Source organism: Notechis scutatus, chromosome 1, assembly GCF_049901735.1.
Source record: "Notechis scutatus isolate UNSWTSFEM ecotype Mainland chromosome 1, rNotScu1.2, whole genome shotgun sequence".
Taxonomy (NCBI): Eukaryota; Metazoa; Chordata; class Lepidosauria; order Squamata; family Elapidae; genus Notechis; species Notechis scutatus.
The window spans coordinates 229,672,132-229,685,133 of NC_142009.1; the positions used below are offsets into that span (position 1 = coordinate 229,672,132).

A 13,002-nucleotide genomic window follows, 5' to 3' on the forward strand; every position below is an offset into this window, starting at 1 on the left:
CCATCCACTCACTCCTTACCCAGCAAACTTGCCTGCTAAATTGCTATTTTTTCTTTTTCCGACCATCATCTGTTCTCTGTGCCGGGAGATTTAGATTAGCGAGGAAGCAGGAAATGGTTGGATTTCTTGCTTTCTAGCTAGTCTTTAGATCTTTGGCTCTGCTTTTAAGCACAGCCGAACCTCCCTTAGGACTGAAGGTTCTATTATTCAGTGCAGACTCACGGCAAGCAAATTTTATGTGGCAGACTGAGCTAGCCGATGGCAGATAGATCACTAAATGATTCTGTGACATCTCAATCTGCCTGCCTGCTTTGCCTGATTTTGGGTAAAAGTTGCTATTTTTTTAATAAAAGATTCAATATTTATATAAATACTTATAATATTTACATACAAGCCATGCCCAGCCAGTCATATGACCACAAGCCACACCCACAAATTAGGCCATGCCCACAGAACCGGTTAATGGTCCCTGGGATTAAAAATTATGAGTTTGGTGGTCCCTGAGGTCCAAAAGGTTGGCAACCCATGCCCTATAGAACACTTTAGATTTGGTGAGCTTACAGCAACCTGCTCTTTTCTCCTCAACATGATAGCAGATGATATTTGCTTTAAGAGATATCAAGCCAACAAACCAACCGGTCTGATAATTGAATTTGGTGGTGCCTCCTGCTTATTCTAGTTCCGTGATGGTGAACCCTGGGCAGACATGCCACCAGTGGCACACAGAGCCCGCTCTATGGCCACATGTGCCGTCGCCCAAGCTCAGCTCTCTGTGGCATTTCTTTCGTGAGCTTCTGTTTCAATTTTCTGTTACAATTTTCTGTTTCAATTTTCTGTTACAATTTTTGAGTTTTCTAATGGCACACAAACTTCTGAAAAGCTCAGTTCAAATATTTCAAAAACACTTAATTACATTGATTTGGAAAGCTCGAGTGAAATATTTGATGAGGATGTTTGCATAAGCTTCTTCTGAAACTGATATTCTGGGATTGATAAAAAGTGGGTGTGCTCTTCACTGTGATTTCTTCTTAGATATCTTGTCAGAGTTACACTCCGAGCTCCCACTTGGCCTCCGTCCATAGCATGGAAGAAAATGATTTCATTTTTCATTTGATGGGCAGACCAGTGGACTACAACAAAGGAGAGGCCTACTGGATTGGTGCACATGACACCTTCAAGGTAATATTTTTATATCTTAAAAAAGGCAACATCAATGCTTAATCACTGATCTGGAAAGGCACTGTGATGACCCAGGGCGTGGCACAAAAATAACAAAGTCACCAAAGTAGATAAATTCCCTTTAATGCCTTCAACTTGGCCCACAAACTCCAATAATCCTCGGCGGGAGATCAAACTCATCCAAAAACAGTCTACAAAGGGAAGAAATGCAGTCCGAACCCAAAATACAGATAAAGTAAAAGTAAAAAAAACCAACACAAACCATGCTGAAGTAATTAACACGACAGACCAGGATAATAACTTGCAGACTTCCAAAAGATAACAAGGCACACACAGACCTAGATAAGCCTCGACAAAGATAATGCACGCTTTGCTTCCAGCAACTTTGCCATGTGCAGTTTGCCCTTTTAAACAGTCTTCCCAGCTGCAGCGCATGAAGGGGATCAGGGCCCTTTCCTCCCCCATAAACCACGTTGCTCCCTTATCCGTTCCTCCCTGCGTACCCTAGGATGAAGAGGGGGTGGGCCTTGGTCTTCCTCTGAATGCCCAGCCGGCCTGTGCCCTTCCCCAGTTTCCTCCACATTCACTGGAGCCACATTCCCACTCCCTGTCAGCTGTTCCACCTCTCCCTCAGAATCAGATTCCAACTGGGGCATGACGGGCACCAGGTTTTACCCCCCCCCCCTCTTTATTCCTGCCTCAGGATAGACAACTCTCAACATGGCAAAGTGTGATTGATCATGCTTTGCACATCCTTCTCCCAACTCACTTTTCCCATGTATTGTCTTCAACCAATGGCCCCTCTGATTATGGGAAATAATGTCTAGCATATTTGGAGGGTACAAGATTAAAGAAAGTTGGCTCTGCACAAAACATAAAACATGTTGGTGTTGTTTGGGGAACATGGTAATCTTTTATTCCAGTACATTTATTTTAACAAACTCTGTAAACTTCCTCAGGAGGGAACCTTTGTGTGGACTGATGGTTCAAGATTTGATTTCAATTCATTTCCTTCTGAACAACCTGATGGATTGTCAGGAGAAGACTATCTTGGCTCCTGGTTTATACGCAATGGTAACTTTCACATATTTATTACCCAGTATATAACGAGAGGTATATTTAGGAAGGGATTGGCTTATGCATAGCTTTTAGGAGGGCAGAATTTTGCAACATGACTAAGAATGAGAATCCATGGGTGATACATTATTGGTAACTGCATAGATGCAACCCTTGCTTGTGTGAAGGGCATTGTACTCATCTGAAAGCAAGACAATTCTGAATTTTAGATACCCCGCCTTCTTTTACCTATGATCATACTCTCAGCGACTGTAAGGCATCCATTCTATTTTAAAGGTGAATTATTTGGTGGAAAATTCCCACCATTTCAAGTTAATAGCAATAGCACTTAGACTTATATACCGCTTCACAGTACTTTACAGCCCTCTCTAAGCAGTTTACAGGAGCAGCCAATAATCTGGGTCCTCATTTTACCCACCTCAGAAGGATAGAAGGATGAATCAACCTGGTGAGATTCAAACTGCCAAATTGCAGGCGGCTGACAAGCCAGCAGAAATAGCCTCAGTACTGCACTCTAACCACTGTGCCAACGTGGCTATAGTGCAATAGGAAAGTCTCATCTGACATTGTGGCTCACTCTTAGATCACCCTGAGTTTCTATGGATCGTACCGTGGGTTTTTGCTAGAGACCATGATACAGTTATATGCAGGTAGTCCTTGTCTTATGGCCAGGCTTTCTATTGCTAAGCAAGGCAGTTAAGTGATCGCACATGATTTTATGACTTTTTTTTGCCATGGTTGTGAATCCCAGGATTGTTAAGCAAATCCATTCCCTCATTGCGTTTGCTTATTGGAAGCTGGCTGAGAATGGTCGCAAATGCATATTCCATGACTTTGGGACATTACAACCACTGTAAATACATGCCAGTGGCCAAGCATCCAAATTTTGATCAAATAATTGTGGGGATGCTGCAGTGGTTGCAAGTGTAAAGACCTGTCATAAGACACTTTTTCAATGTCTTATAACTTTACATGGTCATTAAACAGATGGTTCTAAGTAGAGGACCATCTATAATAAGGTTGTGCATTTGGAAGGCCAAGATGCATTGGTACAGAATACTTGAAGCTGTTGTGACTCAGTATGGCTACTTTGAGGGTGTACCGAGGTAGTTCTGCATACACTGGCTTGCACTGCTGCTTCACTATACTGGCAGTCCCACCAGAAGTGCTGCACATCTATTCCTAAATGAACTACAAAAGCTTTCAAAGCAAGCAGGCATTACAGAAGACGGTAACTACTTCAAGAATGCTTCACTCATGCCAATAAGCTTTACAAAACAGCTGGCAACTTGAGAGTTTAAAACTTTTAAACATTGCACACAGCCTCCCTAACTACTGTAAGCATCTTTCTTTGGCCACCGGTGGGGAAGTCTAAAATGTTGGCTTAAACCAAGGGCAGAGAACATGGTGTCTCACCAGGCATCTTGCTACACTTACATTTTTAAAAATACTTGTTGAAGTACAAAACTAACAGGTTGACAAATACAGTCTTTAGCAGGAAATCTTTAGGCCTTATTAAAATTGCACTTGGAATACAAAGTGCTTTGTGGGGGCTAGCTTTTATTCTAGATACTTGTGTTTTCCCCAAAATAAGACCCAGTCTTATATTTTTTTGGGGGGGGGCTCCAAAATAAGGAATAGGGCTTATTTTGGGGGGAATGTCTTTTTTTCATTTGTGGGAGAGCCACTTCTTCTGCTTGCTCATGGCCACAAGGGGGCAGGAGGTTGTGTGGTGCACCAGTGCCATTGCATGGTAAAAAAAATCAGGCTAGGGCTTATTTTCGGGCTAGGTCTTATTTTAGGGGAACATAGAGAATGGCCTTATTGATTATGGCACCCCTTTTGTGAATAGGCAGATCTCAACAATATTCTTTTTGTGTGTTATGATCCTCATATGCTCTCAAAATTTCAAAGGTACCTATCTCTTGCTTAAATTATGTCCATATTACTACTCCCATAGTTATGTTGTACCACAATCTCAAAAACAGAAATTGTAAAGCTATTTACTGAACTTTAGAAAGCAATTTCTGTGTAGTTTAACCAGTCTAAACCCATGATTTCGTTCTTTCTCCTTTAGGAAAGGTTTCCTGGAATGATTATGCCAATTATTGGAAACTCTTATCTGTTTGTAAATATTATCTAGCAAATAGGTAAGAGCTGAAATTATTTTTCTAAAAGCTGGGTCTAACTCTTCCATTGTGCAACACATCAACGGGAGCTGACAGCTTCCGGATGCAATTGCCATACAGCATTTATTTGTTAAAAGAAAAAAGAACTTTCACATCTTGCAACATACTATGGGTGTTTTCCTAACACTTTATTTCCAGAAATTACTATCACAATGAAAAATAGATGGTGAAATGTTTATTTTATTTTTCTATGTTGCTTCAATTTTTTAAACATGATATAAAATTTCACACCAGGAAAAATTCCATCCCAAAGCTTTATACCCATTTCATGTGCTCAGATTCCCATTCCTAAATGCATTGGGTTAAATTTGCCAAAAGCCTTTCCTTTCAGTGGCAGATCCTCATTTTTCCATAAGAAGCTCTCTCAGTGGAATCAAACATATGCAGGCATAAACCCAGTCTTAATAATTTGAGAAACTATCTGCATCCCATTGCACACATAATTTCTTTGCATGGAAAGAAAATCAGGTGTGCAATGGGATGCAGATAGTTTCTCAAATTCTTAAGACTGGGTTTATACATTACTCTGAGCCACAGTTTAGAAACACAGTGCCTGTGTTCACACAGCATGCTAGACCAACATTATGACTCAACAATGCAGGAACTGGCTTGCAAGATACGTATTATTTTGAAATCCAATCTTTATTACTTCATAAGTAACTCAAGGTGCCATAACACAACTTTCCCTTCCTATCTTCCCCACAAGAAAAGGTGGGTTGGGCTGAGAGTGACTTGCCTGAAGCCACCTCGCCTAAGGTGGGACTTGAACTCAAGACTCTCCTGGTTTCTAGCCTGAAGCCTTCACTAGACCAGAGAGCTAATTTTATGATCACACATTATGGTCACCTCCCTTCTTTTCCTGCCCTTCTCTCAAGCCAGCCAGTTATTCTCATTGGGGTTTAATTTAGAATAATGTGATAAGCCAGCTCCATATTTGTCCTCAGAGCAGCCAGTCTCCATAACTTAGCATAAATCCCATCTCTTTTTTCTGCTGTAATACTAGCCAGCAATATCACCATATTCCCATCCATTTGTGTGATATGCTTTTAAGTTTTGCACTTGAGAATCACACTGCACACTGGAGGATATTAATCTAGGAGTCATTTCCTCAAATACAGGGAGGGTTATTTCTAAGGACATAATTTGCATAGCAATATATTGCACAAAGCTGGTGTAACATATATGTTTGTGGTTTGACTGTCAGCTTCTTTCTTTCCTAAACAGAGGATGCACTTCTTGTTAGGAGATATGAGAGACACACATTCCCAAGCTGCAGAAGGCTTATGTCTACCCTGGAAGATTATTCTGTAAAGCTTTGCTTTTCCACAGCAACTTTCTTGAGAAACTTGTTTCAGTGCAGATCACACTATTTGCCTTATTCTGTAGGAGCAACTGGATTTTACCACTATAAAATCTTTTTAAAATCATTTTTATTGAGATTCAAATAAAAATTGCTGGTTTTATGTTGCTCATGTTATTATTTGATTCAGGAACGTACAACTTTATACTGTGGACTACTGATAATTCTGCTGAAGATTAAGGTATAAAATTACCCAAGGATTTAATAACAGTAAACCTGAAATAGCCATACATATTAATTTCATCCTATTTAATAAGTAGTATCAAGTCCCAGATTGCTTGGATTCCAGTGAACGCACTGAAAGTACTTCTATGGCAATTTATATAAACTAATAATTAAGTATCTAAATGAACAAATTAACAATTGTTCTATTTATTCCATAACGCATTCCATTATTCCTGAAATCCTTGATGGATGACAAATACCTTTCTTTCATGTGTAAAAAGTTCAGGTAGCTTTTTGTGTGAATAGGCAACAGTAGAATCAAGAAAATTCTGAAGAAAATGATTAGTACACTGTTACATTGCAAAGGATGAATAGAATAGAATACAGAATAGAATTCTTTATTGGCCAAGTGTGATTGGACATACAAGGAATTTGTCTTGGTGCAAATAACCCTCAGTATACATAAAAGAAAAGGTACACCTTTTAGATTAAGCTTGATTCACAGCACTCCATCCACTAGTATCCAGGATTCAGCATTACTTTTGAGAATTTCTGTGTATTATTCTGTTCCTGATAAGTTGCCATCACGGGGATAACAACCTAATATATTGTACCACCCACAAAATCCTAGAAGGGAGAGAAAGAGAGGGAGGGAGACAGAGAGACAGAGGGAGGGAGAGAAAGAGAGGGAGACAGAGGGAGGGAGAAGGGGGAGAGACAGGGAAGGAGAGGGAGGGAGGGACAGACAGGGAGAGGGAGAGACAGAGGGAGGGAGAAAAAGAGGGAGGGAGTGAGTGAGAGGGAGAGAGGGAGGGAGGCAGAAAAAGGGAGGGAGGGTGGGAGAGAAAGGGAGGGAGAGTGGAGAGAATGAGAGACGGAGGGAGAGGGAAAGGGAGGGAGGGAGAGAGAGGGGGGAGAGAAAGAGAGGGCGGGAGAGTGGAGAGAGAGAGACTGAGGGAAAGGGAAAGAGGGAGGGGCAGACAGGGAGACAGACAGAGGGAGAAGGGAGGGAGAGAAAGAGGGAGAGGGGAGAGAGGGAGAGACAGGGAGGGAGAGGGAGAGAAAGAGAGGGAGGGAGAGGGGAGAGACAGAGGGGGAGAGAGATTTAGAATTGCCGGAAATTGAATATTGTGATAAACCAAGCTACTCAGATAATGCCCAAAACACTGCTCCAAGCGTCCTCATGAATGAAATCGATTCGAATGAAATCTAACGCCTTCAAAACACTCAGTCGGCCCCAGCGGCTCCTCACTGCTTTAAGTGCAGATCTTCGGCGTTAAGAGGAGGGGAAAAAAAAAAAGGCCACTCACTACCAGAAGTGGGGTTCGAACCCACGCAGACTCACGTCTATTGGAACTTAAGTCCAACGCCTTAACCACTCGGCCATTCTGGTAATTTCGAAAAAAACATTTCGGAAAGCTTGGGAATACTCTGACATTGAAGTAACATTTCCCGCCGAGCCGCAGGAACCGCAGGAACCGCAACTCCCTCCGCCCAAAGCTCGGCTTCATAAACCCCTCCGACGCGCGCGACCTCCGCTCCCCCGACTTCGCTTTTAAGGCGAAGACCTCACCTGCTGGCAAATTGGCCCCGCCTAAAATGAGGAGCAGAGGAGCCAATCCCGTCGCACCTGGAAGCGTCAGCCAAGACGCACGGCGCTTCCCGAGCGAGTCTCCCCTTTCTCGGGAAAGAAAGGGGAGACTCGCGGGGCGGCGTGTCTCAGTTGCGCCGAGTTTAGAGGGTGGGGAGCTGCATCGGTGGGGATTCCTCTCCTGAGGCAACCGGGGTCCTCCAGCTCCTTTCCCCTCCCTGCCGGACTAAGGGCATCCTGCCTTGCCCCGCAAGTCCAGACAAAGCATTTCATTCCGGTCTTTTCGCATTAAGCAATAAGGGTGGACTGGACATTAACATTTGAACCACTGTGAGTCCATGTATTTACCATACGCTAGACCGGATCCTTCCTCCCTCGTATCCCCTAGACCGGATCCTTCCTCCCTCGTATCCATTCTGACAGCAGAGCGTGTTGCGTGTGGGCTGAGAAGTTGCCAGAGGGATCTCGAGATGGTTGAGGTCAAGCCCAGTTGCTGATGGTGGTCGCGGTAGTTCTGGCAGGGAAGAACCTGGCACCCTGCTTGCACCCCGTGATCGGCCCCGTCCGGTCGCTCAGTAGGGAATAAGGAGCACGGCCTCAGATTTAAAGTTACCGGACTGGTTGCATGATTTTGGTTTCCGATAAATGCTAAACATTGATTTAGGGTTAAAACAAAAAACAAAAAAACCAAGAACTTTCATAATCTCATTCTTAACTTTATTTCGGGATTTTATTTATTTTGCTGACGACGGCTTCCTTACAGATGTAACTGCAGTTCTAAGCTCCAAGTAACTTGTTTCCTTTTTACATTCCAGTAAAGATGTAGGAAGTTATACGTTTAAGAGACAAAGAACAGAACGAAATTGCAGGCCTTTGTGGCAGAGATTTCTGAAGAACCCCCAGATTTGCAAGTAATAAGTTTGAGTTTCACCAGAGGCTCCCCACAATGACAAGCATGTAATTAATTTCAGTTATAATTAATAACCCTAAGCACAGATTGCTTTGGAAATAATCTTTCCAGTTTTGTTTTGTTTTTTAAATTTTGGTATAAAAGTGTTCTTTTTTTGGTGCTCAGTGATTGGCCTGAGGTTCCACAGATATGGTAAGTTCCAGAAGGGTCCCTATGGTCACTCCATATTTTGCTCCTGATTTAGACTATGTTGATTCAAAGAGAATTTATAGCCCTGTCATATAAATGAGCCCAAAGCTGTTTTAAGTTCTAATAAGACTTAGCGCTGCAACATTAAGTCTCTTGAGTTCATTTTTGTTAAATAAGGTTATGGAAATAAGATGGCCAAAAGTTTTGTCTGGATTACTAAACATCTTGCCAGTTTATATAGGGCCATAGAAGTCACTTTTATCACCACTGCACTAAAACAAAATAGAAAAAAAAATCTGTTTTGGCTTTTCCAGAATTGTCACAAGTAAAATATTGTAATATGAACTCTAGCGTACTTTTGTTCTTCAGTAATATGTAATTTGCAATTATTCTTGGAATTCCATTATTAAAATCACAATTTTCTTGATGAATCTTTGCAGTGAAATAGGTATAGGAGAGCTCCATTTTCTGGCTCTAATATTAACATTTCCTCATATTGTACATTCTGTAAATATGTACAATCCTAATGGTATTGTGCTATTGCCAGCATTTTCCAGCTTTGTCAGAGGTCAAATTCAGTAATCTCAAATCTTTTAACAAAAGTATCAGAGCTGCAAAAGTTTTGAAACTGGATGAGACAGCCTCTCCAACCTGTACCAAATTTTGGATAAATGACAAAAAGGCCTACCAACTTTTTTTTTTTTTTTTAAAAAAACTATTTTCAAAGAAAGGTTAAAAATGGAAATTATTGCCTCTGAAGCAGTTGACTTGGGGTTCTTGGTTTTCTAAATGTTTAGTGTAAAGTGGTCAGAAATGTGCTTTATGTTCAGAATTGAAGAAAATTATGTTCAAGTTGCAGAAAGTAGTAGTATTTCCTAATGCAGTATTGCTTAAGTTTGACCAGTTTGTATGCAGAATTGAGTATTTCAAAATTGTCCACCCTCATAAATACAATTGTCTGCAAAGGAGTCCCAGCTTTTATGTAGAATCCTGAGATTTTACTATTAGGTCTTATTTGTATTTCTCCTGAAATGTGAGGAAACTGGGTTTTCTTTTAAATTGTAAATGCAGTCTAATGCTTTTGTATGTAAAATTTGTGCTGTTGCTCTAAAATCTATTCTACAAATGCCTTCAAATTATGTATCTAAAAATTGTGCTTACCAGTTCCATGGATAAAGCAGGATACATTCCCAGATTACAGTGAAGTACTGTATATTTAAAGAAGGGTGTGCTACAGAGGCTTGAAAAGGTTTATTTTTTCTGAAAACAAATGTTCATTTACATGGAACCTTTCATATCTTTCTGGGAAAATGTTACTAGACTGCCCTACAAATAGGCAGTTACTGGTGTAATGGGGTCATTGATTTTGAACTTCAGCCAACAGAGGCAACCAGTGCTCAAAAAATAGAAGCATATGCATGACACTTAAACCATATCCAGACAGAACTGACATTTTGTTTTCTTTCTAGGTGTCAAATCTCCAACTGCCTATATCACTTTACTGATCAGTCTTGATCTGCAACATTGGTTTGAAATGGATGAACTTCTAGCAGATTCTGAAAACAAACTTCTCAAGGAAGGCCCTAGAAGCAAGTTCAACTCAAGATATTTTATCACCTGAAGCAAAGAACATGGTGTCCAGTACTTGCTGTTTAAGGGCAAATCCCAGAGGAATCAAGTTACTGCAGAAGACTCAGGGATGGGTGTGAGGTGTTATTGAAGGCAAGAAGAAAAATGCAGCAACCAGGCAACACTTCAACCACACCCATGCCATTTAAAGCATCCCACAAATAAATACAGCAGCAGTGAGGAAAGGCACCTGAGGTATTAGGTTTTTTTTTTTTTTTTGAAACAAGGAAGACTTAACATCTTTCATGGTACAGATTGGAATCGGGAAAAACTTTAGAAAGGCTTCTTTCACAGTGCCAGGGTTTCAGCTCAGAAAACTCCTTGCCAGTGCTAACTTGATTTTTTTTAGAGAGAAGATACAACTCATGTGAAAAGAAAGTAGTGGGCCCTCTGAGTTCTATGGTTTTACATATCAGAACATTTAAAAAAATCACCTGGTCCTTAGCAGTTCCTAAAATTAAGAAAATACCTCAGATGAACAACACCCTCTTTTGAGTTCTATGGTTTTATGTATCAGGACATAGTAAAAATAATCAACTGGTCCTTAGCAGTTCTTAAAAGTATGTAAATACAATCTCAGATGAACAACACATGACATATAACACATGTCATCATTTATTTTACAAAAAGAAAACCAAAACGGAGAAGCCATGTGTGAAAATCTAAGTATACCTTATGATTCAATAGCTTGTAGAACCACCATTCCACCAGCAGTAACACTAAGCAGTTGTTTTCTGTATGACTATCAGTCTCTCACATTATTGTGAAGGAATTTTGATCCACTCTTCTTTACAACATTGCCTCGGTTCATTTGTCTATGCACAGCTCCCTTGAGGTCCTGGCACAGCATTTCAATTGGGTTGAGATCTGGACTTTGGGCCAGTGAAACACCTTAAATTGTTCTGTTGCATGACCCAATATCAGCCAAGCTTTAGCTGTCAGAAAGATGGCCTCACAATTTGACTCTAAAATACTTTGGTATACACAATATTCATGATTGAGTCAATGATTGCAAGGTGCCCAGGTCCTGTGGCTGCAAAACAAGCCCAAATCATCACACCTCCACAGCCATGCTTGATGGTCAGTATGAGATGCTTGTGCCAATATGCTGCTTGGTTTTTGCCAAATGTGGCACTGTGCATTGTGGCCAAATATGTCCATCTTGGTCTCATCTGCCCAAAGGACAGTGTTCCAGAAGCCTTATGATTTGTTCAGATGCAATTTGGCAAACCTAAGTCATGCTGCCACGTTCTTTTTACAGAGAAGAGGCTTTCTCCTGGCAATCCTTCCAAACCAACCATACCTGTTCAGTCTTTTAAATTGTACTATCATGAACTTGCATTTAACATGCTGAAGCCTGTAGAGTCAAAGATGTAACTCTTGGATTTTTTGCAATTTATCTGAACATTGCACTGTCTGACCTTGGGATGAATTTGCTGGGACATCTACTCCTGGGAAGATTGGCAACCATCTTGAATGTTTTCCACTTATGAATAATCTTCCTCCCTGTAGAATGATGGACTTTAAATTGTTTGAAAATTGTCTTATAACCCTTCCCAGAACAATGGCAGCAACAATTCCTTCTCTAAGATCATTGCTGATGTATTTCCTCTTTGGCATTCTATTAACACATACCTCAATACTGAAGTCCAGCAAACCCCTAACACTTCAACTTTTATAAAGGTAGCCACACTTGCTGGTGATCATTTGATTTAAAGGCACTCAGTTAACAGTACCTGGCTGTTACTTAGCCCTTCACACCTATGGAAGCAGTATAAAGGTGTATTTAGTTTTTCCACACATGGCTTCTTCATTTTGGCTTTTTTTTTGGTAAAATAGATGACATGGTGTTTAATTTAGTTTACTTTATTGTCATTGCACCTCGTACAACGAAATCAAACACCATCTTCAGTGCACATCATGACCATGAAAATAAACACACACATCCTTCACACTCCACACATTGAACCGAAAACCTGCAACACTGTACTATACAGCAAAATTCAAAAGAGCTACTGCCCTGGGATAGAAGCTGTTTTTCAGTCTATTTGTGCTTGTTTTTAATATTCTGATACCGTCTGCTAAGGACCACTTGATGATTTTTATTATGTCCTGATACATAAAACCCCAGAACTCAAAGAGGATATACAGGCAACATTTCTTCTTACTCACACAAAGCAAGTGAATGAAACCACTCCACCTGCCTGTATAACTGATTTCAAACAGGCCTAATCACCCAATTGTTTTCAGGATAAACTCCCAATTCTTCTTAACCTTGGATAATATATTTATCTAATTAGTTCCACTGAATCTTGATGAAAAGCAACACATACAGTAGAGGTATCATTGGAGTTAGAGAAACTAGGTTCTTTTAGGTTTCACCAAATGTTTTTCCCCACCAGGTGTTGATTAATAAAAGTTCACAGAATCTATGTATATTTATCTGCCATGAGTAAAGATCTTTCAGATGTGAGATACCTATAAGCAGGCAAAAAAGGAACAAGAATCGATACACATGTATGATAATCTCTCATTAAGAATACTTCAAAATAGGTAAAAACTATATTGCTACATTTATAAAAATGGCTTATTAGTAGCTTTGGCAAAACATTAACCTTTCTTTTCTTCTGCTCTTCCCTTCCATTGTTCATTGGTTGGACCTGGTCAATAGCAGAAAGTATTCACTGTCCAAATTTCAAGGGGCCTCCTTGCC

At 40.5% G+C, this 13,002-nt stretch overlaps 1 protein-coding gene and 1 non-coding gene across 2 annotated transcripts in view; one reads left to right on the forward strand and one right to left on the reverse strand.

Moving 5' to 3' along the window:
* Nucleotides 1-5,908, forward strand: part of LOC113422648 (C-type lectin BjL-like) — an 8,425-nt gene extending 2,517 nt beyond the window's left edge. The window contains exons 3-6 of the mRNA XM_026683764.2: nucleotides 1,033-1,179; nucleotides 2,139-2,253; nucleotides 4,334-4,406; nucleotides 5,670-5,908. Coding sequence (XP_026539549.2) covers nucleotides 1,033-1,179; nucleotides 2,139-2,253; nucleotides 4,334-4,406; nucleotides 5,670-5,688 — 354 coding nt within the window. The 3' untranslated portion in view covers nucleotides 5,689-5,908. The remainder of the gene's footprint in view (nucleotides 1-1,032; nucleotides 1,180-2,138; nucleotides 2,254-4,333; nucleotides 4,407-5,669) is intronic.
* A 1,372-nt stretch (nucleotides 5,909-7,280) lies between these two features.
* TRNAL-UAA (transfer RNA leucine (anticodon UAA)) lies at nucleotides 7,281-7,363 on the reverse strand. Its single transcript has one exon. It is a non-coding gene; the product is annotated as a tRNA-Leu (tRNA).
* Nucleotides 7,364-13,002: the final 5,639 nt, after the last annotated feature.